General features: G+C 60.7%; 1 protein-coding gene across 1 annotated transcript; it reads right to left on the bottom strand.

Moving 5' to 3' along the window:
- Nucleotides 1-230: 230 nt before the first annotated feature.
- Nucleotides 231-21,386, bottom strand: ARID3C (AT-rich interaction domain 3C). Its single transcript, XM_074812523.1, has 8 exons — nucleotides 21,116-21,386; nucleotides 20,054-20,413; nucleotides 7,465-7,537; nucleotides 3,809-3,992; nucleotides 3,341-3,585; nucleotides 2,766-3,035; nucleotides 2,506-2,595; nucleotides 231-1,694 (listed from the first exon to the last, which is right to left on the bottom strand). The coding sequence occupies exons 1-8, from the start codon at nucleotides 21,152-21,154 to the stop codon at nucleotides 1,552-1,554; spliced, it is 1,404 nt and encodes a 467-aa protein (XP_074668624.1). The 5' UTR covers nucleotides 21,155-21,386; the 3' UTR covers nucleotides 231-1,551.
- Between the last annotated feature and the right edge of the window lie 1,781 nt (nucleotides 21,387-23,167).

Here is a 23,167-nt window from a genome sequence, read left to right as displayed (position 1 = left end):
GAGGACTGTGGTGGGTGCAGGGCACCTGTTTGCAACTCAGAACCCTCAGAAACTGAGGCAACCCTGTGCTGCAGGCAAAGGAGAGGCAGGCTGTGAAACCTCAGGCACTATAGCTGCTACCCCAGGCTGTCCCAGGCTATGGGGGTGTCCTTCACCCCCAAACTGTCCCCAGGCTGGGCAACAGAGCTTGGTGGGTGGCACCGTGTCATGCATACCACCCTCAACACTGGTTTGGTTCAACAGTTAATTTCCTTTAATAGATACACAGAGTTGCGCAGCTGCAGTGGGAGTGCTGGGGGGAGCCCAGCGGCACCGAGCCCCGGCCCCCTGCGCTGAGGTAGAGGTGAGCGTTGCTCCACGTTCGCCTGCTTTGGCACCCAAGTGTGCAAGCCGGTGGAGGAGGCGCCCGCCCGGCCCCAACGAGGTAGTTTGGAGTGCCCTCCATCTCCCTGCTCCCCAGCTGGGGACCCCGCCGTCCAGGAGATCTTTGGTGGTGGGGGACACTGCTGGGCCTCCCTGCCCTATCCCCATCAATAAACTCCCCACAGTGCACAAGCCCAACCCTGATATTAAGCCCAATCCCAATAAGCTCCACCCCCACCTAACAACCCGTCACATCTCACCCCCACCAGTCCCACCAGTTTCCCCAGTATCCGCCTCCCAGGGTGACCCCCCTGAGTTGAGGACATGGGGGGGCTGAGATGCCACCACCCTGGAGTGTCCAGGGGGCACCCAGGACCCTGGGGGTGTCAGGGCAGGGGCAGAAAGCCCAGGCAGTGCAGGAGGGCTGTGCAGGGGAGTCCACAGTGGGCAGGGGGTGCAGTATATAGGGGATGCAGTACATAAGGGGACGCAGTGTATAGGGGCTACAGTTTATAGGGGCTGCAGTGTACAGGGACTACAGTGTTTGTGCTGTGGGTGATGTCATGTGGGCACCAAGGGTGTGTGTAGGGGATGCAGTGTGTGCTCTGGGGCTGTGTATAGGGGATGCAGAGTGTAGGGGATGCGGTGTACGCATCGAGAGTGCTTATAAGGAACGCAGTGTGCATAGAGATGTGTACAGGGGAGACACCATGTAAGTGATGTAGTGTGTGTGTTGAGTGTGGCAACATGGAGGATGTAGTGTGTGCATCGAGGTGTGTACAGGGGCTGCAGTGCGTGCATTGAGGTGGGTATAGGGGCTGCAGTGTGTAGGGGATGCAGCATGCAGGGGCCAGGGGTGCCCCAGGCAGCAGAGCAGGCAGGAGCTATATGGGGGGGGCATGGGGGAGGGGTCACCCTGGGGGCAGCACCTGGGAAGGAAGGTGCGTGTGTCGGAGGGCATGCATGGAGAAGGGGTCACACGCATGGGGGGTAAGGGACAAAAGGGCCCACGTGCGTGCTTACAGTTTTGCACGGATACAGCTCAGTATTGCAGCAAGAGGCACCTTCAGGTCCCCCATCCCACCTTGGTGGCCCCACTGGGTCCCACAGCTCAGCCCCCCAGGCCCTAGGGACCCCCAACTGCTTTGGGGGCGGGGGGGGGGGGGGGGCGGGGGGCAGGCATATCCCCTACGGCGAGGTGCTGGTGGGAGTGTGGCTGTGCGAGGGGGCTGGGAGCAGTGGGTTCGGGGCAGGCACAGGGTTTGGCCGGCTCTGGGTGCTCCCTCCACCGGGTGCCGGGGTGGCCGGGGGCCGGCGGGCAAACAGGACACCTGGGGAGCAAGAGCAAGGGGGTTAGGGCAAGCCTGGGGTTGGGGGATCCACTCGCCTGGCCCCCAGCACCCAGGCTGACGAGGGTGGGACCAGGACCCCTGGGGGCTCCAGGCCTCCCCATCACCTTTGGTGCCTCCCTCGGCCCAGCCACCCTCACCCACGTGGAGTAGTCCATGGGGTGGCCCAGGACTGTGTGGCTGGCAGCCCCATGTGCTGATTAGCCCTGACCTTTCCAGCTCGTTAAATATTTAAGGCCTGAAGGAAAAGCCGTCGATTTTAATTGGGGATGTCTCAGTGGGGCAGGCAGAGATCTGGGGGGCATGGGAATAACTGCATAGCCAGGTAGGGCACATCAACACCCCAAAGAAGCCTCTGCTCCAGCGAAGCACCCCAACATCTTCCCCTGCTCCCAACAGCATGCTCTGCAACCAGCCAACCCCTGCACCCAGCCAGAGACCCTCTGGGCACACCAGCATTGGGGCGATCCTAAATTCAAGCCCTACCTGCAGGACCCCATGGTGGGGGATGACCCCAGGTGCCTTTTTGCACTTCTCAGCCCAAGTCCATCTGTCCATCCATTCATCATCCCTCACTTTGGTCCTTCGTTGCTAGCCTCTGTGGGGGGTCAATTTCCATCCTCGCTGACCCCCTCCTTCTCCTGCCCCCTCTCCCCAGGCCCTGCCACTTCATTACAATGGATTTTATAGTAAAGACATCAGATTGAAGGAAGGACTTGCTGGCCAGGCAGTGGCTATAAGTTATTGGATTTCCCGGCCGCAATTACACGGGCCAAGCGGCCCTTCTATTTACCTGTGTAGACAACTCCATTTATTTCTATTGACATGTTGATACTGTTAATGCCGTTGGTGGACAGGTTCAATGCAGTCTCCTGTCTGTCATCTGGGGAAAGGAAATACCAATATGAGCATTAGAGAAACAGAAACAAGAACGTGCCCAAGAGAGGGAAGCGATGCCCCGGCCTCTACAGTCATCCATGCTCCTCTCCAGCCGCTCCCTCCTGGGGTGCCAAGGGATGGGGTGACCCAAGCTGAGGTGTTGCAGCTCGCTACCTCTGTTGGAGATCTTGACGTTCATGGGGAACTGGGAGGCCACAGCCAGGAGGTTGTGCTGCAGCGCGTGTTGCATCAGCCGCTGCTGCTCTTCCACCGTCAGGGCCATCTTCTTCTCTGGGGGCTCCCCTGTCTCCAGCTTCTCCCGCAGCTGCTCCAGCACCACTGCCTGTGAGGCGGCTGCTGCTTGAGCTGCTGTGAGATGGTGGCCAGCCAGTCCCACCGGGATAGCAATGCGCCCTGGCACTGCTGCTGCCAGCATGCCATCCTCTGCAACAACCAAGAGACCTCAGCAGGTCCCCCCCATCACCACCCCATCTCAGCATCCCCAGCCAGTATCACCTCCATCCCACTGGCATGGGGCAGGGCAGACCCCCAGCATCTGGGCTTGGTCATCCTCCAAAGCCAGGAGAAAGAAACCTTTCTCAGTCCCAGAGAGAGACTAAAAGAACAAAATTGTTCCTATTTTCCCCAAGCAAAAAGGGGAAGAGCAGACAGGGAACATCCCCCTGCCAGGTTAGAGTCCATCCCTGGGGAGAGACACCTGCTGCAGTGCAGATGTGGTCCTCACCCACCTTTCTTAACAGTGTGCACTTGGCCGAGCTGGCTGCAGCTGTGTGTGGAGATGCTAAGAGCTGGCAGAGGCATTTTGGGGGAACTCAGAAGGGTTGGGGTGCCAGTTGGCGAGTAGTTGAAGAGTGCCGTGCCGAAAGTCTGCCTCCGTCCCTCACGACGGTTGCTGTCAATGGCAGCTTGGAGCTCCCCAGGAGAGCTGAGCGCCCGCTTCTCACATTCATAGGGATACAGGTACTTCATGTATCTACACGGGGAGAGAGCCAGGATGAGACCCAGCACCATGCGCCTCCCAGCCAGCCCTGTGCTGAGTGGGGACCAGGGCAGGGAGGGCACCTGGGAAGAGGCAGAGCCCTCTATCCCATTTCGGGGCACCCCATGCTGGACCCTGCTCACAGCCCTGGGACATCCAAGTCAGTGGGTGCCTCAGGGCAGGTGCCCCCCACCCTCTGCCACTGCCGGGTGCTCACTGCGTGCGGAGGGTGAAGGCAGCGCTGGTGATGGAGGTAGGTAGGTTGAGGCCCTTGGTGATCTCCCGCCAGATCTTCTTGTTGATGACTTCGACCAGGCCACCCTTGTCCGTCACCAGTCGGTAGAGTGTGTACAGGTCCAGCACTTGCTTGGCCATGATGGGGATGCGGTTCACAGGCGTCCCTTCCGGCCACACATGGGAGAGAGAAAAGGGTGTGGGGTGAGCCCATGGGGACCCTCACTCCCTGGGGACACAGCCCCCACCCTGTCCCCACTGCCACTGTGGGTACTGGCTGCCCCACAACGGGAGACACATCTCTCCGTGCCCAGGTGAGCACCCACGGGCATGGGGGGTGCAGGCAGGACACCAGGGTGCCTGGGAGAGTGGCACGGTGCCTGTGAGCAGGGCAGACCCCAGCATGCTGGCACAGGGTCCCCATTGATGGTGCTGTTGGTGGGCATGGGTACGCTCTCAGCTAGGATGTGAGGGCACAGTGGGATGGGCAAAGTGCCTCCTCCAACTCTTAGAGCTGTAGAGCATCTCCTCCCAAAATCTCTCAGAGCATCCCTCTCTCTGTAACCCCCTTCCAGAGCTCCATAAGGAGACACCCAATCTAAACTTTATGAAGGGACTCACTCTACAACCCTCTCTGAAGAGGGACTTCAGCCATAATCCTTCTGGAGGGACTCACCCTATAACCTCCCTACAGAGAGGTTTCATCTCTTAAAAATCCCTCCTTGAGCCCCATAGAAAGTGACTTCCCCAAAAGTCCCTGGAGAGACTCCCTGCCCCATAGGTCCCTCACAGCAGCCCCCGACTGCTTAAAGGCCTTCAGTGCCCCACCTCAAGAGACCTGACCCCAAATACCTTTCAAGTGTCCCCAGCAGAGGCCCTGACCTCTGGTCCCCCAGCATCACCCCCCCACCGAGGCCATGGGGCAAGGGGACATGAGCTCATCGGCGCTCTGTTAGCCCAGAATGGTCCCCACAGCCACCAGGTCTGGTTAACACCCCCTCCCCACTTTCCCAGCACCACCAAATAGCCCTGCAGCCTTGATCTGCCCCATGCCACCTGCAGACAATAGTCTGGGCAGCGGCTGGGGGCTGCGGCAGGGCAGAGGAGGGACAAGCCTCCTGGACCTGTCCCATCCTGTCCCATCCCACCCCATATTTATTCCTCCTGCAGGGTGGCGGGGTGCAGGCGGTATTGGAAAGCCATCCATTTAGGTGGGGGAGGCTGTCACGGCCGCGCTTTGCCCCTCAAACGAAGCCGTCACTCACCGCCATCCTCCTGCATCCCTAATTTATGGCCCCAATATTGGCTCAGCTTCTTCACATAAGCCTGAAAAATGAGCTCTTTTTATTCCTTTACTGAGTTCATTTAACTTTTTTTTTTTGTGTCTGTGTTGTTCGCCCGGCCGGGAAGGGGGAGAGGAGTTTATCCTCCTGGGAAAAAGGCAGAGATATTGACTCAATATCTACCGGCGGTCCCTCACCCGCTCTGCCTGGGGGCTGCTGGCACCGGCCTCATCACCTTAGGGGGCCAAATTCGAGGGCTCCCCATCACCCCAACATGCCAATGAGTTTGTGGGGTCTCAGCCCCCGATCAATGGCCCACAGACATCTTCTCTCTTCCCCCCTCCCCAGCCATGGCGGCTAACGAAAGCGGCTCACCATTAATCTCAGGGCTGCGCAGGGCAGGCAGCCGGTGCCCATCCCACTGACAAAGGGACCTGTCTGCGTCCCTGCAGAGTGATGGCCCTGGCCCCGTCCAGGGCGAGCGGCACAAAAGCCCAGGGAGGTGATGCAGCTTTTGTGGTGCTGCAATTAGCTCCTTGATTGATTAATGATCCTGTTTTATCAGCAGGGCCCTCAGTTTGGCGGGGAGAACGGTGCACCCTGCAGACCCCTGATGAGCAAATGCAGAAATTGTGCCCCTATGTCCCAGCTCGCCACTTTTGGGGTGCCATGGATGTTGGGGCCTAGGGATGAGGTGCCCTAGTACCTGTACCCCATGTCTGATGGGGGTGCTAATACTGGGTGTCCCTGCCCCAACTCATTTTTCAGCCTCCCTAATTTTCTACCCTGCTGACAAATATCAGTGCCAAAACTGCCTTGACAGACAGCAGGGGAGACGCAGCCCCTTTCATTAGGGCTCACCCTGTAGAAATCACCCCCCCCTGGCCCATCCTGGGGAGACAGCCCAGGGGTCACAGCCCCCGGCCCATGCACCCGTGGGTGCCCACCACCACCCATGCTGGCTCACGGGTGTTACTTCTCAGCCAGCTCCCGATGACCCTGAGGATGCTGTCCCTGGCCCGCAGCCCCTCTGTCCCCTTTCTCTTTGCTACCTGCCTCCAAAATACACCAATTCCTCCAACAGGTGCATACACACCCGCACCTGCACACCCGCATGCCTTCCTGCCCTCCCCGGGGGGATGCCACCCACTTGGAGGAGGCATGGGACAGAGGGGACAGGAGCGGGACAGACAGACATGGAGGGATGAGGAGCAGCATTGGCAGGGAAGCATCAGGCTCCCTCCCTTCTTCCTGCACCACCAGGCACTTGCTTAATTAGCCTCGGCCCCAATGGCGAGGGAGTTAATTAGCTCTGGAAAGAGAGATAATGAAGCTGCAGAATAGCCCATGAATCTTGTGGCTGATGGATGCTGGGGGGCCAAGGCAGAGCTGATGCTCCCACTCACTCCCCACAGCCCCGCGCAAGGGCCAGGGGGACCGGGGGGCACCCATGGAGTAGTACCCGGCTCCCCTCCACCTCCAGCCAGGCTCCAGCGTGAGCCCCACAGCCATGCCAGCCACCTGCAGCACAGCCCTGAGTGAAACGAGTTTGTGGGGTCTCAGCCCAACCCAAAAGTCAATCACTGCCACCCCACAGGTGGGCAGGTACCCTCACCACCCTTCCCATGGGCATGGCTTGGGGGCAACTGCCCCTTTCTGCCCACCCTCACCCCATACACAGCCAGCCCTGCTGCTCCTGCAACCCCCCCAGCCTTCCCCTGTTAATTAGCTCAGCATTAACCTCTGCCTGGGGTTTACTGGCTATTGAGCGGCATGTTCATTAATCCACACACCAGCAAAAGGCTCTAATTAATACAGCCGGCCACACGCCCGTGCTCGGCAACTTTTAATTGTCGCAGGCCCGGCCGGGGAGGGCGAAGGTTAAAGCATTTATCGAGTCCCCGGGAGCCAGCTCGGCCCCCCAAGCCGATAGCAAAGATTTCCGATGCGGCAGGGCTGGCTGGCGAGCCCTTAACCCCTGGGTGCCCAGCGCTGCCCGGACTGTTGACCCCACTCCTGCAGCACTGTGGGCATCGCTAAGAGGTGCCGGTAATGGGCGTCCTCACCGGGCACTGATAACCAGGAGCCCTAACGAGCATCGCTAATGGGCATTGCTAACGGGCACTGCCAAGGGCATCCCTGCCAGGCATCACTAAAAGGCCCTGCAAACGGGCACTGCTGATGGGCATCATTAATGGGTGTTGCTAATGGTTGGGGGGGGAGGCCCCACAGGACCTGCCTGGGGGGCTTGCAGAGACCCGGAGCAGCTCGGAGCCTGAGTGGACCATGCCGTGAGCCCCTCAAGGCAGCCGAGGCAGGGATGCCAGTGGCGCCCACCCCAGTCACCCACTTTTACCTCTCTTCTGCATGAAGCCGAAGAGGTCATCCAGGAACTCCTTGCGTTTCGGGTCCTCGTCCAGTTCGTAGAGCTGGGTGCAGGAGAGAGAGGAGGGGTCAGTGCTGCCAGCACATGCAGGTGGCAGGACCCTGCCTGTGCCAGGACCTGGCATCACCCCTGGCCCCACCTGCCTGCTCTGCCAGCAACGAGAGGCTCTCCCTGCACCACAGACAGGATCCCCTTGAGCACTCTCCATGCTGTCAGCACTGGGCTTTCCACGTGCCTGGGGCGTGGCTTGGGCTCCCCACACACCACTCACTATTTTGCACCTTTGCTGCAGAGATGCCGTGCCTGTGCCTCAGTTTCCCCTGTCCCTTGCCTTCCTAGGTGGAGGGATGATAGTGCTTCAGCCCAGAAAGATGATGCCAATGCAGACGGGGCATCAGCAAATCCCGGGCCCCTGGGCAGGTCCCTGGGACCAGGATGCTCAGCACTGCTCTGGCTCAACAGCCTCCTTGGGTGTTCACCAGGTCCCAGCATCGGATCAGCATTGTCCTCAGGGACATGCATCCACCCGTGCAGAGGAGATGCTGGTCCCGTGCTGGGGCAGGGCAAGCTGGCAGGGTCACGGTGCTGGGTGCCAGCAAAGGAGCTGCAAACACCAGGGCCGCCCCACTTGACCGGGGTGACAGGGCTATCGACAACTTGGTAAGCACAGCCCGAGACGTGTCACCACGAGATGGGGTCTGATTGATGGCCAAGGACAGCGTGAGGTACCTCCGCAAAGGGATACAGGGACACACTGCCAAATCCTCCTTCCTCAGCTGGTCATGGTGACCCCAAAGCCATCTCCCCTGGCCGGGCATGGGGACCCCAAATTCATCTTCCTCGGCTGTGCATGGGGACCAGGGTGTGAGCACAACAGTGACACATCCCTGCAAGGCACCCGGACTTCCCACGGTGGGTGCGTGTGTGCAAAGCCAGATGGGTGTGCACTGTGTGCAAGTGCGCGAGCATGAGTGCCGTGCTGTGTGTGCACCGACACTGACGTGGCTTGGGTGTCCCAGCAAGTCTGTGGGTGCACTGACGCGTGTGCAAGCCGGTGAGCGTGCATGCAGTTGCACAGATGCACACATACAGCTGTGAGGATACTTATGTGTGTTGGATGGATGCAGGTCTGGACGCACGGACACAACCACCCAGGCTGAGCTGACTGATGGCACTGGGGAGGCAAACGCAGCCCCTACACCAGGGACACGAAGCGCCGGCTCCGTGCAAAAGCCGGGGCTCGCCTGATTCCAGCACAGCGCCTGGGTGACCATGACAAATTGGAGCCTGCCAGATCGATGGCCCAGCAGTAAAAGTCAGAGCACATGAAGGAAAAATTAGCACCAATCGAAGGTGCTATAGACACCAATTCCTCCCAGCAAGCCCGGCAAGAATTTAAAGCCATTGAAAAGAAACAAAACTCAGCAGTCCAGAATGGATTTCCAAAACATATACAAAGAAATGCAAGCTGGAAAACAAAGTCAGGCACAAAATAGAGTCGTTTAAAAAACAATTGTGCTGGGAAAGGCCGTTAAAAACCAATAGAGAGGGAGCACCCCCCCTCCACATAGCACATCATTCACTGGACAGATAAAGGGAGCTGTGCGGTGGGGATGTCAGGCTGCGGAGACATGGGGATGTGGGGATGGGGGGATGCAGGGTGGCAATGGGGACAGATGAATGCAGGGATATGGGGATGCAGGGATGTGGGACTGTAGGGATGTGGGGATGCAGGGACTTGGGGACATGGGGACACAGGGATGCGGGAATGCAGGGATGCTCCTACAGACACCCCACAGCTCCTGTCACTGGACAGACACATCTAACACAGTCTGTCATCTAACCCATGGGTGCCAGCTGCCTCTCGCTAATCTAACAGATAGGTGCTAACTGCCAGTCCCTAACCTAGTCTATGGGTGCTACTGCCAGTCTCCCACCCATGGGTGCTGACTGCCTGGCTCCGAGCCGCTCCATGGTGCTCCATCCCTGCCCCTTCCTTCCCTCTGGGTGTCACTTACCCATCCCCTCCTTGCAGCAGGGTGCTCTTGGGATGCCCCAACTCCTGGGTGCCAGCACCCTGTCCCTCCCCTCCATCGTGGTGCTCCCTGCCCCGCTCTGGGCCCCCTGCTCATCACCTGCCCTTTCCCAGGAGCTCCTCAAGCCGTCTATTATGGTAACTAGGTCAGGCTGGGAGCAGAGCCCCAGGGGGTTGCTTTGATTTCTCCCCCGGGAAGGCTGTGTGAACCAGGCTTTGCCTGCATTTCCCTGCCTGTCCCTGCCTACAGCAAGGCTCTGACCCCCACCGCTCCACACCAAGCCCATTTCCACCCCCTGCGATCTCCTGGTTTGTCCAAGCAGGAGCAAACCCCCCAAAACCGGCAACTGCTGCCTATCCCACAGCAGGGCGAAGCCACTGCCTTCCCGGGGAGGTCAACCCAGTGGGTGGGCTCCTGCACCCATGCCTCTGCCAGGTCCCCTGAGTGCCACTCATGTTTCTCCTCCCCTCAAGGCAGGCAGGATCCCACACGGCGCGTGCTGCCTGCTGCCTCCAGCCCCCAAAACAGGTGTGACCTCCAAGTGCCAGGATCCATTATTCCACCATTGATTAACCTCTAACCTTTTATCTGTGGGGCACTGAGATGCAAAAACACATTACATCAAACGGGGAGCAAAGGTCGGCTTTTAAGCGGAGACAAGCGCAGAGCTGAGTAACAGGGGACCAGCCGGCAGGGCTGTTGGGTGTGCTGGGGATGCACTGGGCATCCCATGAGATTTGGGGATGCTCAGGCTGGAGAGGAGGTGGTTTTGCGAGATTCTTGCTGATGAGGTGTGGGCTGGGTCCCAGCCAAGGCTGGCTAGGGGATCCAGGCATTGCAGGTTCACAGGAGTGGCATGGATGGTGGCATGGGAAGTGGCATGGATGGTGGTCTGCCACAGCCTCCAGGCAAGGAGGGACCCCCAAACAGTCCCAGCCCTGAGGAAGGAGCCAACTCCATCCCTTAGCCAGGACTCAGGGCCCTGCCACTCACCCTCCTCCTCCTCCTCCTGCAGGGTGGGCACTGTGGTCCCCTCCCACCTCCCCTGGGGACTGACCACCTAAGAGGCAGATCACAACCCTCCAGGATCACACACGATCTCTGTGGGTGTAGACTCGCCTCATGTGGGTGTACACAACCCCACATGGGCTGACACAACCCCACATGGGTGTGCACAAGCCCATGCAACCATATACAACCCTACACAGGCATGCACAACCCTATATGGGCTCACACAAACCCACATGAGCGTGCACAACGTTGCATGAGTACACACAACCCCATGTGGGTGTGCACAACCTCTGATGGGCACACACAACTTCACACAAGCATGTGCACAACCCTGTGCATGCACACACATCCCCTCCAGTGCCACACACAAGCTTGCATGGGCACTTACAACCCTGCATTAAGCATGCACAACCCTGCATCAGTGTGCGCAACCCTGCACGGGTGCACAGAACATCACGTGAGCGTGCACAACCCTGTACAAGCACACACAACCCACACAACCACAAATCCCAACACAGGCACATACAACCGTGTCGAGATGTGCACAGCCTCCTACGGGCAGGCACAACCCCAGATGGACATGCACTACCCCAGACGGGCACACACAGCCCCATAGGGGCACACACGGCCCCAGATGGGCACGCACAACCCCAGACAGGCGCACCCCCCCAGATGTCTACCCCCTATCCCACAGGGGCACACACCACCCCAGAGCATCCCCCCACCTTGGAGCAGCCGGGCAGCCCTTGCCTGGGGGCAGTTGTGCAACACGAGCAGCGGCTCCTGCTTGTGGTGACCTATGAGCAAGGACCCTTTTAATCGTGTTTGTATTGATATAATTAGTAACTCATTTAACGCCATCGATGTAACTATATTCCTCTATAAACAGAAGTATTAAACTGTCAAGCCTGGAGATCGATACGCTGCCAGTGCGCTGCGCAGCTCCACTCTGCCAACCTCGGGGACCCCATCCACAGTTCTTGGCCTCCCTAAAAGCCATGGCACCCCCGGCACTGCCCCACCTCCACCTGGCACCGCTGCTCGGGTGCTGGTGCAGGGGTGTCCTCGTCTCCACCCCACCCTGTGTGCAGCTCCGGGGACCCCGCTCCCTCCCATCATCCCATTGCCATGGTGACATCTTTATTCCTTAAGGGATTGGGATAACAGGGCTTGTCAGGCAGGTTAAAGGTCAGCGGGTCGAACATGGTTTATTAAAGGGATGTGAATAGACCTTGTGCCTCCCCCTCCTCCTCACCACGATTAAATAACATCATTAGCACCTCTCACTCACCCATGACATGCCTCTCCCAGAGCTGGGGTGACATGTAGGGCTGGGGCTGGGGTCCCTGGCACCCCTTAGCCCAGCTGATGCCCTAGACAGAGGAAGGATACGGTGAGGTGCTAAGCTACACCCCAGGCATCTCCAGGCTGCCCTGCCTCGGCGAGACCCCCCTGCCACCCCCCACAGGGCCCTGCTGCCAAGAGAAGCAATCGCAGTGGGATCCCCTGCAGTCCCTGCTCAGCGGCCACTTCCTGCTGGCAGCGAGAGCTCAGATCGGCAACCAGGATTTAATCCACTTAATACGAGCCGTATCGATCCCGGACCCTGCTTGGCTCCCCACAGCCTCGCATCCCCCGCCCAACCACAAGCTGCTTAATATGCACCACATTGATTAGCCACACTGCTAATTTTTCCATCTGGCTGCTGTTCACGCAGGGAGCTCAGGTAATGGCTCGTCTCCACGCGCCCCCCAGCCCCCTGGGGTGCAGCCAGACGCCACGGGTGGCCGACTGCTGAGGGGCTGTTTTGGAGTCCTTGCACCCATTCGGAGCATCACTGTTGCCTCTGAGCTGGGGGTCCCTGGGTCCTTCCCCAGGGAGGTGGTGCACAGCCAGGCACCCAGACACTGGGGTGTCCTCCCCTGTGTCCTGATGACATGGGGGGACAGGAAAGCCATCAGTGTCTCAGTTTACCCCACAGGCCTGCAACCACAGGAACTGGCTATTCCCAGTTGATGCACAGCCCTGTGCACCCCAGAGTGCAGGGACCTCGACAGTGCCCATGGTCAGAGCCCCCCCAGTGCCCCTCCCGCCACGGGGCACATACGAAGGGGCCAAGGGCTCACATGTCCCCCCACCCCATCCTCATCGCCAGAGCTGGGGGTCAGTTCACTCCCCGCCGGGCACAAACCACCCCCTGACCTTGCGAGCCACCGCTCGCCTCCGCCACCAGTCGTTAATAAGTTAATGGTTACGGGACGGCTTTGCCGGGACACCGGCTGCATTCAAAGGTGCTGGAGCTCTTGGTGGGGGGCTGCTCCCCTGATGCCCCAGCCCCAATGGGCGCCGAGGTGCTCGCTCACCCCAACATCCCCAGCCTCAGCAGTCACCCCTCTGGTGTGGTGGGACACCTTCACCTGGAGCCCTCTCCCAGTGCCACGGCTCCCCCCCAAAGTCTTTCATCACGCTTAATATTTAACGGCGCTTTATAGAGCAGCAGGTTTAATCAGCACTGATAATGCGGCGGATCCAGCAGGTCATTAAAACCCCCCCTCCTCGCCACAGCAGGCACTGCCGCTCCCCAGAGAGCTGCCTGCTACAAACATTAACCCGACTTCGCACAAGGTGAGGGACTGTTTGCTGGCAGTGCTGGCCTTGGGACGGCAGCCCCCCGCCCACAGCCTGGCGCTGGGGTGAAAGAGGGGCTTGCAGGGTCCCCAGCCTCCTCCTCAACCCCTTTTCACAGGAGGGGAAGCTGAGTCACGGTGCACCAGCACGGCTCCCCCAAGGGTTGGAGACAGAGGAAACACGCTGCATGGAGCCACCATGGGCACCATCCATGGCCCTGTCCTGCCGTCCAACATCCGTCTGTCTGGGGGTTGCAGCACGGGGGGTGGCCCTGGCTCCCAGCGAGTGCGCGTCCCCCATGATCAGCCCCTTGTTACTCGTTCATGGCTGAGCAGGCAGGGAGTCAATGAGGGGATTTGTTCGGGTTAACCTCCCTGACCCACTGGCGCTTGCCACGCCACTGCCTCCCCCTCCATCCTTGCTTTCCTCTTCATCCCTGCCTCCCGTTCCATCCTTTTCTCCCCCTCAAGCCCTCCCGGGGGGAGCTGAGGGACACCCCTCCAGCGCCAGCACCACCCCAGGTGTCCCCTGAGGGACATGCATGTGCACAGCCACTATATAGGATCACAGAATCTAGGTTGGAAAATTGAAGATCACCTAGTCCAACCAAACGCATGGGTGTGTGCTTGACGACATGGGGGTCTGTGCATGCACACACCTGCTATAGGGCTGGGTGAGTATGGGGGTGCACACCTGGGGGGGCTGTGTGCCTGTGTGAGAGGTGCACTGGGTACTTGGTGACCCTCCTGGTGCACCTCCGGCCTCATCCCTTTCCTCTGGCCCCTTGTAAGGAACGATAGGAGAGGAAGGGCTGGTGGCCCCCGTCTGCTGGCAACCCCAGCCCCCACCTCCGTCTCCAGAAGAACAGCATGCCTGAGCAGAAAGGGTGTCTGGGGCTGGTGCTTGCTCCCGCCCCACCACTGGACACCGGACATGGGCACTGGGTCCAGGATGGAGCAGCCCCAGGCTGCAGCCTACGGCAGGGAACACAGCCCCACCAACACAGACATCGCCAGGGGACAGGTCTCCACAGCCCCCACGTACGGAACCCAGCACAGTCACCCTCTGCACGCTCATGCACCCAGCGCACCCACACCCACACGCTCACACAGCCCGCAGCTTGCTCGGCACATGCACACACTGTGTGCACGCTCTCCTTGTGCACACTCACCCCCAGACACGCTCTCCTTGGACAAACAGCCCCCCAGACACGCTCGCACAGACCCTCTATGTGCTATCCCTCTGCACGCACAGCATCCCGTGCACGCTTATGCAGCCCCTATACACTCTTCTTGTCCGCACACACTCCTTGTGCATATTCATCCAACTGTTTTACACACCCTCCCTGTGCACACCCACACATCGTGTGCATGCTCAGACACCCTCTATACTCACAGGCTCTTGCACACACACCCTGTGCACACTCAGACATCCTCTATGTGCTCTCTCTGTACACACATGCACGCCTGCTGTGCATGATCATACATCCCCTACACATCACCCCTGTGCCCACACCCCACCTGTGCACGCTCATACATCCCCTGTGCATATGCACACGCGCCCTTTGCACACTCATGCAATCCTACACGCTTTCCCCACACACATCCCCACCTTGTGCACGCTCATGCATTCCCTGCACGCTCTCTCCCTAGTGCATCAAGTCGGCGAGGGGGTGCTTTCCCCCCTAATTCCCCACTCACATCTGATTCCATGTGGCTGCTGGGGAGGGACCCGGGGGCAGCTGTGGGGTAGGGACTCCTGCCAGCGCTCCTTTCCCACCCACAGCACATTTATTCTCACACCCTTGATTAGTTTTCACTCCTCCTTTTTAAAGCCCCCGATTCCAAGCTGTCAGGACCCCCTGGTTGGGAGATGGTGTCGTGGCAGGCACCGAGGCTCTCAGCATCCCCTGGACTGCAGCAGGGCTGGGAAGGACCCTGGAGGGGAGGAGGGGGAGCAGGGGGCTGGCACCCACCACGACTGCTCAGCACCATGGGATAGGGCAAGGTGTGCAGCGGTGGTTGTGGAGGGGGACTCAGCCCCCAAACCCTGCCTCAAATAGTCATGGGTCCATATGGCTCTGTACATGGAGACACTGGTCCACGCATGCATGGGAGTGCCCAAACACACTGGGACACTACACGAGTCCCTGTATATACACATGTGTTCAGACACACGTGGGCACAGCATATGCATGTGGGTACACACAGGGTCCCACGCACACCCCTACACTCACACACATATGGGTCCATAGACACCTGGCCACATCCATACACACCTGGGCACTCATATGGGTCCATACACACCTACCAGCACTCCCATGGGCACATACACACTTGGGCACTTATATGGATCCATATACACACATAGGGTCTCCCAGGGACCCCTACACACACAGTGAGCCCTCCTGTGGGTCCTCACACACTCATCAGCGCTCAAACGGATTCAGACACACGCAGGCACAACCCCTACTCTTATATGGGCATTTATATAGATCCATACACTCATGTTGGTCTATATGCACACACGTGCCCAGAACACCTCCATATGCACCCCCAGCCATAGCCCAGCAGCCCCCCACTCCTGCCTTGTGCCCCTGAACTCGTGCTGGGCTGCCAGAGCTGCGGGAGCTGCCACCACCGGTGACTAACACGCTGACCCTTGCCACCACCACCACCTCCCCGCTGCAGGTGGTTTCAGCCCTGGGGCAGAGCTCTGCCTGCAGGTCTGCCCACAAGAAGCCTCCGGGCAGCCATGGACAGGAGCAAACACTACATCCATCCACCCCGCCTCAGCAGTGTAACCAGAGACCCTCTAATTTAGCCCCAAGGAGTCATCTGGTTGTTGCTCCTGCACCTGGGTTGAAGATGCGCTGCAGGCGCGGGGGTGGTGATCAGGGGCAGGGAGACCACCTCCCTCTCCTCAGAGTCCCCCTCCTGAGCCACCTCCGTTCCCTGGCAGGCAGGCACAATCCCGCAGGAGAAAGCAATGGGGATGGAGGCAGGAGGGCGTGCACCGCAGGCCCTGCCACCCCACTTTGGGCTGCAGCCAACTCTGAGCACCTTCCTCCAGGGTTTGAGATGTGAGCACATGTTCATTGCCAGCAAACAGCGAGTAGGTGCAAGAGGTGACTGCTGTCATCAGGGGCAGACAGGGCAGGAGCAGCACCATGGCAAGAGAAGGAACAGCCACACCAGGGCTGGCTGAGGATGATGGCAAACAGCTGCTGGCAAAGCCAGCCATCCCCAAATTAACCACTGAGGCTACCAGAAACCCAACAGTTCCCAAAGGGCTGGCTGGAGCTCACCCCCTCCAGCTGCTCCCAGGCAGAGAGGAAGAAGCTCCGGGGGGGTCTGATCCCTCCCAACCACAACTAGACGCATCTGAATGTGCTGGTGGGGTTCTGGCAGGGAGGACATCCTCCTGCCAGCAAACACTCCGCTGCTGGAGAGCTGGACACAAAACATCGAAGTGTTTGAGTCCCTCCTGCCCTGAGCCTTCCTGCAGAGCCACCTCTGGGAAGAGTCGGGGGCATGGAGCAGGAAGCCCCATTTTCTGGCGCTGCTCTTCCAACGCTTGGAGGAAACCAGTGTGCCCATCCCTATGTGTGTGCATGGCTTCCCAAGGGCAAAAGCTGAATTCATCGGTCTGAGCTGGCATCAGCAATGCCAGGCTCTTCCCGGTGCCCTTCAAGTCAAACATGTGATGCAGCACTGCAGCATCGTGATTTGGTGGCATCCCTGTACCCAGGGAAGGGAGGGGTTCACCGGTAGCGCACGGTCAGACCCCACTTGGTGTCCCCCACCCTGGGGCTGGGGCTGCCTTGCAGCGCTGGGTGTGGGAGACCTCCTGGACCTTTGTCCAGGTCTCTACCCATGTGTCCTTATCAAGTGTACATAGACCGGCGCCGGGGGCTGATGCAAGAGGCGGGGGTGAGGGGGTCTCACAACCCCATAACATTAGAGAGGCCCTCCCAGATCAGAGCAAAGGTCCTGCCAGCGCCCCCAAACTGGTGCCTCAGGAAACATATAAAAGCAGGGCAAACACATGGGATATTTCCCCAAACTGCTTCTCTGGGCGAAGCAGCGTTTGTCTGTTAACCCTGAATGGGTTTCTCCACCACAACCTCACCCTCTGCTCCCTCCCATTTTTAGCACCACCGCACTCCATGAAAAACCCCCTGCAGCTTGTCCTGCACCAACCTCCCATCGCATCCCCATCATGGCCCCCCCCCTTGCGGCAGGGAGCCGGGAAAGCAGATCCCTGCCCACGCTTCTCAAACCAGCCTGGATTTGGTACTCCCCATTCACTTAGCTGTCCCCCTGACCCAGGAGGATGACAGCAAGGACAGACCTTGAGAACCATCCTGGATGATGCCAGCAGTGCCATGCTGGCATGGGGCAGCTTCAAGAACGGGGTCCAGGTGGGAAACACAGCTCTGGCCACTCTGGGGTCTCTCCCCAGCTCCAGGACCCCCATGCCCACACTGCCAGTGCCCCAGCAGCTCGTGAGCAGGCACACGCTGCCTGCCATGCCCCACAGCATCACAGCCCAGCCCCTGGGAAACCTCTGAAAGCTGGAGCACAGCCACCCTCCCCACTCAGCCCCTGATGAGGGAAGAGAACCTGTTCCCCAGGCTGGGTGAGGCACAGCCCTGCAGCCTGGGGAGGGACCAGGGCCAGGGGGGGTTGCAGGGGGGACACACACGTCCTCCCAGGCAGGAGCTTGTCCTGGATGATCACAGGGGAGGGACAGGAGTGACAGCCACCCTGCAGACCCCAAAGCAAGCTGGCACCGCAACCTGCCCCAAACTGCCACCCCATAAACAGCAGCACCATGCAAAGGCAGGGCAGGGCTGGTCCCGGTAACTCCTTTCCCCTCTCCCTGTCCCATACTGTATGAGCCATCCAGAGGCAATTGGGCCCCTTGTCCCTGTGCACCCAGGGCTACCGAACATAAACAACACCCATCCCACTGTCCACTGGGCTGGCTGGGACATGGCACTAGGTGGGAAACCCATGTGTGGGTCTCTGGAGCATCACCTTCCCAATGAGGGTTGGAGAAAAGAGAGCGAGCAAGCAAGAAGCCAGCTCTTCCCCTGGGAAGTGGTGGCAGGATTTATCCCCTGCCTCGACCTCCTCTGACATCCACCTCCTGCTATTCACACGGCGCTGCTAGCTTTGCTCCTGCCCCACACGGGGAGCGCAGGCAGCCCCAGCCAGGGCCAGCGCGTGAGGCTGAAGGATGAGAAATGCCGGGTATGCTTTCTCTGTGTAAAGCTTCCCCAGGCCCAGGAGGGAGGAGCTGCTTCCCACCTCCCGGCTGACCCCAGGAACCGGACAGTCAGCCTTTTTCTGCGCAGCGGGGTGTAACGTAACACTTCCTGGATGAGATATTCGGCCCGTGAAGCACACCCACCCCAGCCCTCCCCAGGTTGCTTCAAGGCAGAATTGGGTGCTGGCAGCCTCCCCAGGCATGGCTGCGGGGTATGTGCTGCCTGTGCCCTGCCTGCACCTGTACCTGTCGCCTCGCAGGCAGGCACCCAGGCAGATGATCCCTGACCACTCCGAGTAATGCTATGTTGTGCGATCTTGAAACAGAAAAGGCAGCAACATGGCCCCATGGCACCCAAAAGTCAAGTCCCTGCTGCTGTCCCCATCTCCTCCTGCCAGAGCCACTGTGGATGAGCCAGTAAGTCCCCTTGTCCTATGGCCTCTGAGCAGTGCCATCCTAAAAAGCCACACACCAGCTGTATGAGAACATCTCTCTGCCTGCTCCGTCCCCTCGCCACATCCTCCCTGTCACTCACCCTGCCACCAGCATCACCCCTCTCTCCCCTCACCATGAAGCTGCACACAGCGAGTGCAAACCCGACCTGTCTCTGTGCAGTCCACACTCACACCCGCACACAGAGCAGCACCTGCTGTGTGCCAACCAGGGCTTGCACAACCTAGCATGGATGGGGTCCACACACATGAAATACAGAGAGGTCTTTCCTCCACCGTATATACGAGCCCCAGGAGCCCTGTCCCCGTGCCAGATCTCTGTGGCACAAGGCTCTTCCCTATGCCCACCGAGAGCGAGGTGACAGGTTCGATGCGCTGCTCCCTCTGGCCAATGTAGGAAATCAATGAGCCGCGCTGACCAGCCATAATATACCCCAGCCCTCGCGGAGACATGGAGGAGCTCAGTTCCGTGGGCCACTGGCTCCTTGGGGTGAACACACACCATAGCCCTTGCCCTTGTTCAACTCCGCAAAACTTCCATGGACAGGGGTCACCCTGTTTTACCCGTTAGGAAAAGCACCAGGGATGGAGCCTGCATGGGTCAGGGTGGGCACTGGGAGATGCCTGGACACTGGGCACCCCGTCATTCTCCGAGGCCTGGGGACAGGCATAGGGGACACCAAGAATATGGGGGACATGAAGCAGGGGTGAGATAGGGAGCACATGAGGATGCCTGTTGGGGTCAACAGGGCTCAGGGACAGTGAGAAGCATTCAGGGGGTACCCATTCAGAGCAGGATGGGGCTCTGGGATAGGGGTACTGGTTTGCACTGACTGTACTTGCCTGAGATAAAGTTTGGGGGCAGTGAAGGGGGACTGGGGGCTTCTCATTTAGGGTGGCATGGCAATAATGTCTGGGGGTAATAGGGTACCGGGAATGCCTGCTTGGGGTGGAACTGAGAGAGGGGGCTTGGGGGGCAGAGGAGTTGCCCATTTGGGGTGGGATGCAGGCAGGGTGTGGGGGCAGCGGGGGGCATAGGCAGCATCCATTCAGGGAGGGCTGAACCCCGAGTTTGGGAGCCGTGGGGGGACACCGGGGATGCCTGTCAGGAGTGGTGGGTGCTGGTGCCGGTGCACCGGGGCAGCGGATGCCTCCTACCTGCTTGAACTGCTCCTCGTAGGTCCACTCGTGGTGTGTGGGGGGCGGCGGGTCTCGGGGCACCCCTTCTTCCTCCTCCTCCTCCTCTTCCTCCTCCTCCTCCTCTTCCTCCTCCTCCTCCGCCTCCTCCTCCTCCTCCTCCCCCGCGGCGGCGGGCGGTGGGCGCGGGCCGGGGGCCGGGCGGCGGCGGGGAGCGGCGGGGAGCGGCCCGGGGCCGGGGCCGGGCTCGGCCGGGGGCCGTCGGGGAGGGCCGTCGGGGCCGCGGGCAAGGCGGGCCGCCTGCTGCCGCTGCAGGCTCTCCATCACCGCCGCCAAGCGCAGCCCCCCCGCCGCCCCCGGCCCCCGCGGCGGGGCGGCCGGCTGCGGGCACAGGGCACGGCCTCAGCGCCGCCGCCGGAGGAGGAGGGAGGGGAGGAAGCACCCCCCCTACCCTCCCCGCTCTCCCCCCGCCACCCCCCACCCCAAGTCTCGCTCCCGGGGGCCCTGCCCAAAAGTTGGCCGCGGAGCCGCCGCACCGGGCGCGGCACCCGCTGACGGAGTGGCTGCCTCCCCCGCCGGGACCACCCGGCACTCTGCCCCACCGGGGACCCGGCCCCCCGGGAACTCATCCCCGCCCCTCCGGGGGACGCCCTCCCCGCTCCCACCGGGGACAGGTCCGACCCGGGACCCCCGTCGCCGTCTTGCGGGGAGTCCCCCTCCTCGGTCCGCTGGGGACCGTGTCCTGCTGGGACACCCCGCTGCGATCCCACCGGGGACCGTGTCTCACAGGGGTCCCCCGCCCCGGTCCCACCGGAGACCTCCGCCCCGACGGTCCCACCGCGGACCGTCTCCTACCGAGCCCGTCCCCGCCCCGCCCCGTCCCCGCCGGGGACCCCGTCCCGGTCCCGCCGGAGATCCCCCCCACCGGGCGCCCCGTCCTCCCGGCACCCTCCTCCCGCTCCCACCGCTGACCACGATCCCTGTCCGACCGGGGGTGCCCCCACCCCGCTCCCATCGTGCACCCCCGCGCTACCGGGGACCCTCCGCTCCGTCCCGTCGCGGTGCGGCCGCGCCGGCCCTCACCAGGGCGGGTTTGGCCGCCAGACTGGGGTTTTCCACCATGCCGCCGGCTCCGAGCGCCGCCCGGGGCTCGCCCCGCCGTCCCGGGGGGCACAGCCGGCTGCTCCGCCCGGTACCGGCCCGCCGCTCACATGGCGCCGCGCCCGCCGATATTTCTTTTATTCCGCAGCAGATGAGGGTGGGTGGGATTTTTCCCTCTTTTCTTTCTTTCTCTCTTTCTTCCCCTTTTTTTTTTTTCTCCTTTTTTTTTTTTTTTTTTTTTTTTTTTTTTTTTGCAACAAGTGGCAGGCAGGCAGCAACACCCCTCCCCGCTCCCATTTGCTAGCGCACGTCAAGGGAGTCATCCGGGGAGGGCCGGGCTTGCGGCAGCCCCGGGGGATCACCCCGGGACCGGCCGGCCGAGAGCCGGCCCGGGGCCGCGGGAGGGCATGGGGCCGGGGTGCGCAGGGGGCCGGGTGGGCCGGAGTGGGTGTGTGGGCAGGGCGTGCATACATGGGGGTGCTGGGAGAGGGGACCGCACAGTGGGGTGTGCAGAGGGTCCAGGTACGCATACATGTATGTCTGGGGAGAGGGGAGTGTGTAGGAGGGGTGTGCAAGGGGTCTGTGCATCTGTGGAAGCGGGTGCTGCACCCATTGCACGCGTATAGAGAGCGTCTGTGTATGTACCTGTGTGTGCTGGAGAAGGGAGCATGTGGCGTGCGTGGATGTCTGGGGTGTGTTTGTGCTTGTGTGTCAGCACTTCTTGTCGTCCCCAACACGCACGTGCACACACTGCACACACACATGTGCGTGTCCAGGGCTGGCGGTGCGTGCACCACGTGTGCGTGTGCAGGGCGGCTGAGCACGCATGTATCCGTGCACACCAGGAGAGGTGAGCGTGCTGCACGCGCGTGTGTGTGTGTGTGTGCAGGGGAGCCTCTGCACACCCACCAGGAGCGGGCCCTGTGTGTGTGCACACTGCGTTTAAGGTGTGTGTGCCCCCCCGGGGGAGTGGAGGCCTTGTCCCACGCAGCCGTTCACACATACGTGTCTCCGTGCAGCTGTGTGCATTGTCAGAGGGGCTGAGGACGTCCAGTGTGTGCACGCGCGTGTTGGGGACGACAAGAAGTGCTGACACGCATGTGCGGGGAGCTGGGTCTGTGCGTGTTGTGTGCTCCCCTGTAGGTGTGTGCAGCCTGTGTTGGGAGAGGTGGGGATGTGCACCGTGGGCACAGGCAGGGGTGAGCACGAGGGTGTGTTTGAGGGAGGTGGGGGTGTGTACCCACAGTGTCAATCCGTGTGCGGGTGCGAAGGGGTGTTTTGGGCGACTTCAGTCCGCAAGAGCAGGGGGGTTCACCACAGCACACCTGTGCTGGGGTCTGAGACCAGCCCGCAGGCTGGGGCCAGCCAGGGATCCTCCCAAGTGGGGCTGTGCATGCCCGCACCTTGGTTGGAGGGGTCAGACTGCCACATGGCCCAGACCCCCAAACAGGCTCCCAGAGCCCCAGCCCCTGCCTGGCATGGGCAGGATAAGGCCACACATCTTCTCTGTCTCTGACTCAGTGCTGCTGGCTTGACCTGTGTCCCCGCTTGCCATGGGGTAAACTGAGGCACCAGGGTACCATCAAGCACATCTCCAGACATCAGACAGGGGCATAAGCTGGGGTGAGCACACAGCACCCTGACCCACAACACCTCACTGCGCCAGGTGGGCCACAACCCATGGGGAAGCACAGGAATTCACCTGCCAGCAGCATCCCCACACAGTCCCCACACACCCCCTCCGCTTGCCTGCCTGACAGTTTTTTCCTGACCCCTTTTTCTACAGAGGAGAGTTTGGCAGGAGGCAAAGGGGGCGTCTGCTCTTCCTTAGGCTTTTTTGGCCATGGTAGCTGCAGGGCTTGCACAGATCCCTGGGGGACAAGCAGAACCACCATCCCACAACACCGGGATGCAAGGGACAGTGGCTTTGGCCCCATTCCACAGCCAGAGCAGGTTGTTGCCGAGACCTCATGCTGCTGCACTGGATGTCGGTGGCATGTGGTGACAGGAGCTCTGGGTGCCAAGGGGTGCTGG

Source organism: Strix aluco, chromosome Z (assembly GCF_031877795.1).
Source record: "Strix aluco isolate bStrAlu1 chromosome Z, bStrAlu1.hap1, whole genome shotgun sequence".
In the NCBI taxonomy this organism is placed as follows: domain Eukaryota; kingdom Metazoa; phylum Chordata; class Aves; order Strigiformes; family Strigidae; genus Strix; species Strix aluco.
Note: the sequence above shows the minus strand (reverse complement) of the source record. Positions and strands in the feature narration are given on the sequence as shown.

Bases quoted from the DNA above. Each gene is read 5' to 3' on its own strand.
- ARID3C (XM_074812523.1), bottom strand. From the start codon at position 21,154: ATGGTGGAAAACCCCAGTCTGGCGGCCAAACCCGCCCTG. The intron at 7,538-20,053 runs GTAGGAGGCATC...TCCTGCACCCAG, and splicing joins ACGAGGAGCAGTTCAAGCAG to CTCTACGAACTGGACGAGGA. The intron at 3,993-7,464 runs GTAAAAGTGGGT...TGTGGCCGGAAG, and splicing joins CGGCTTCATGCAGAAGAGAG to GGACGCCTGTGAACCGCATC.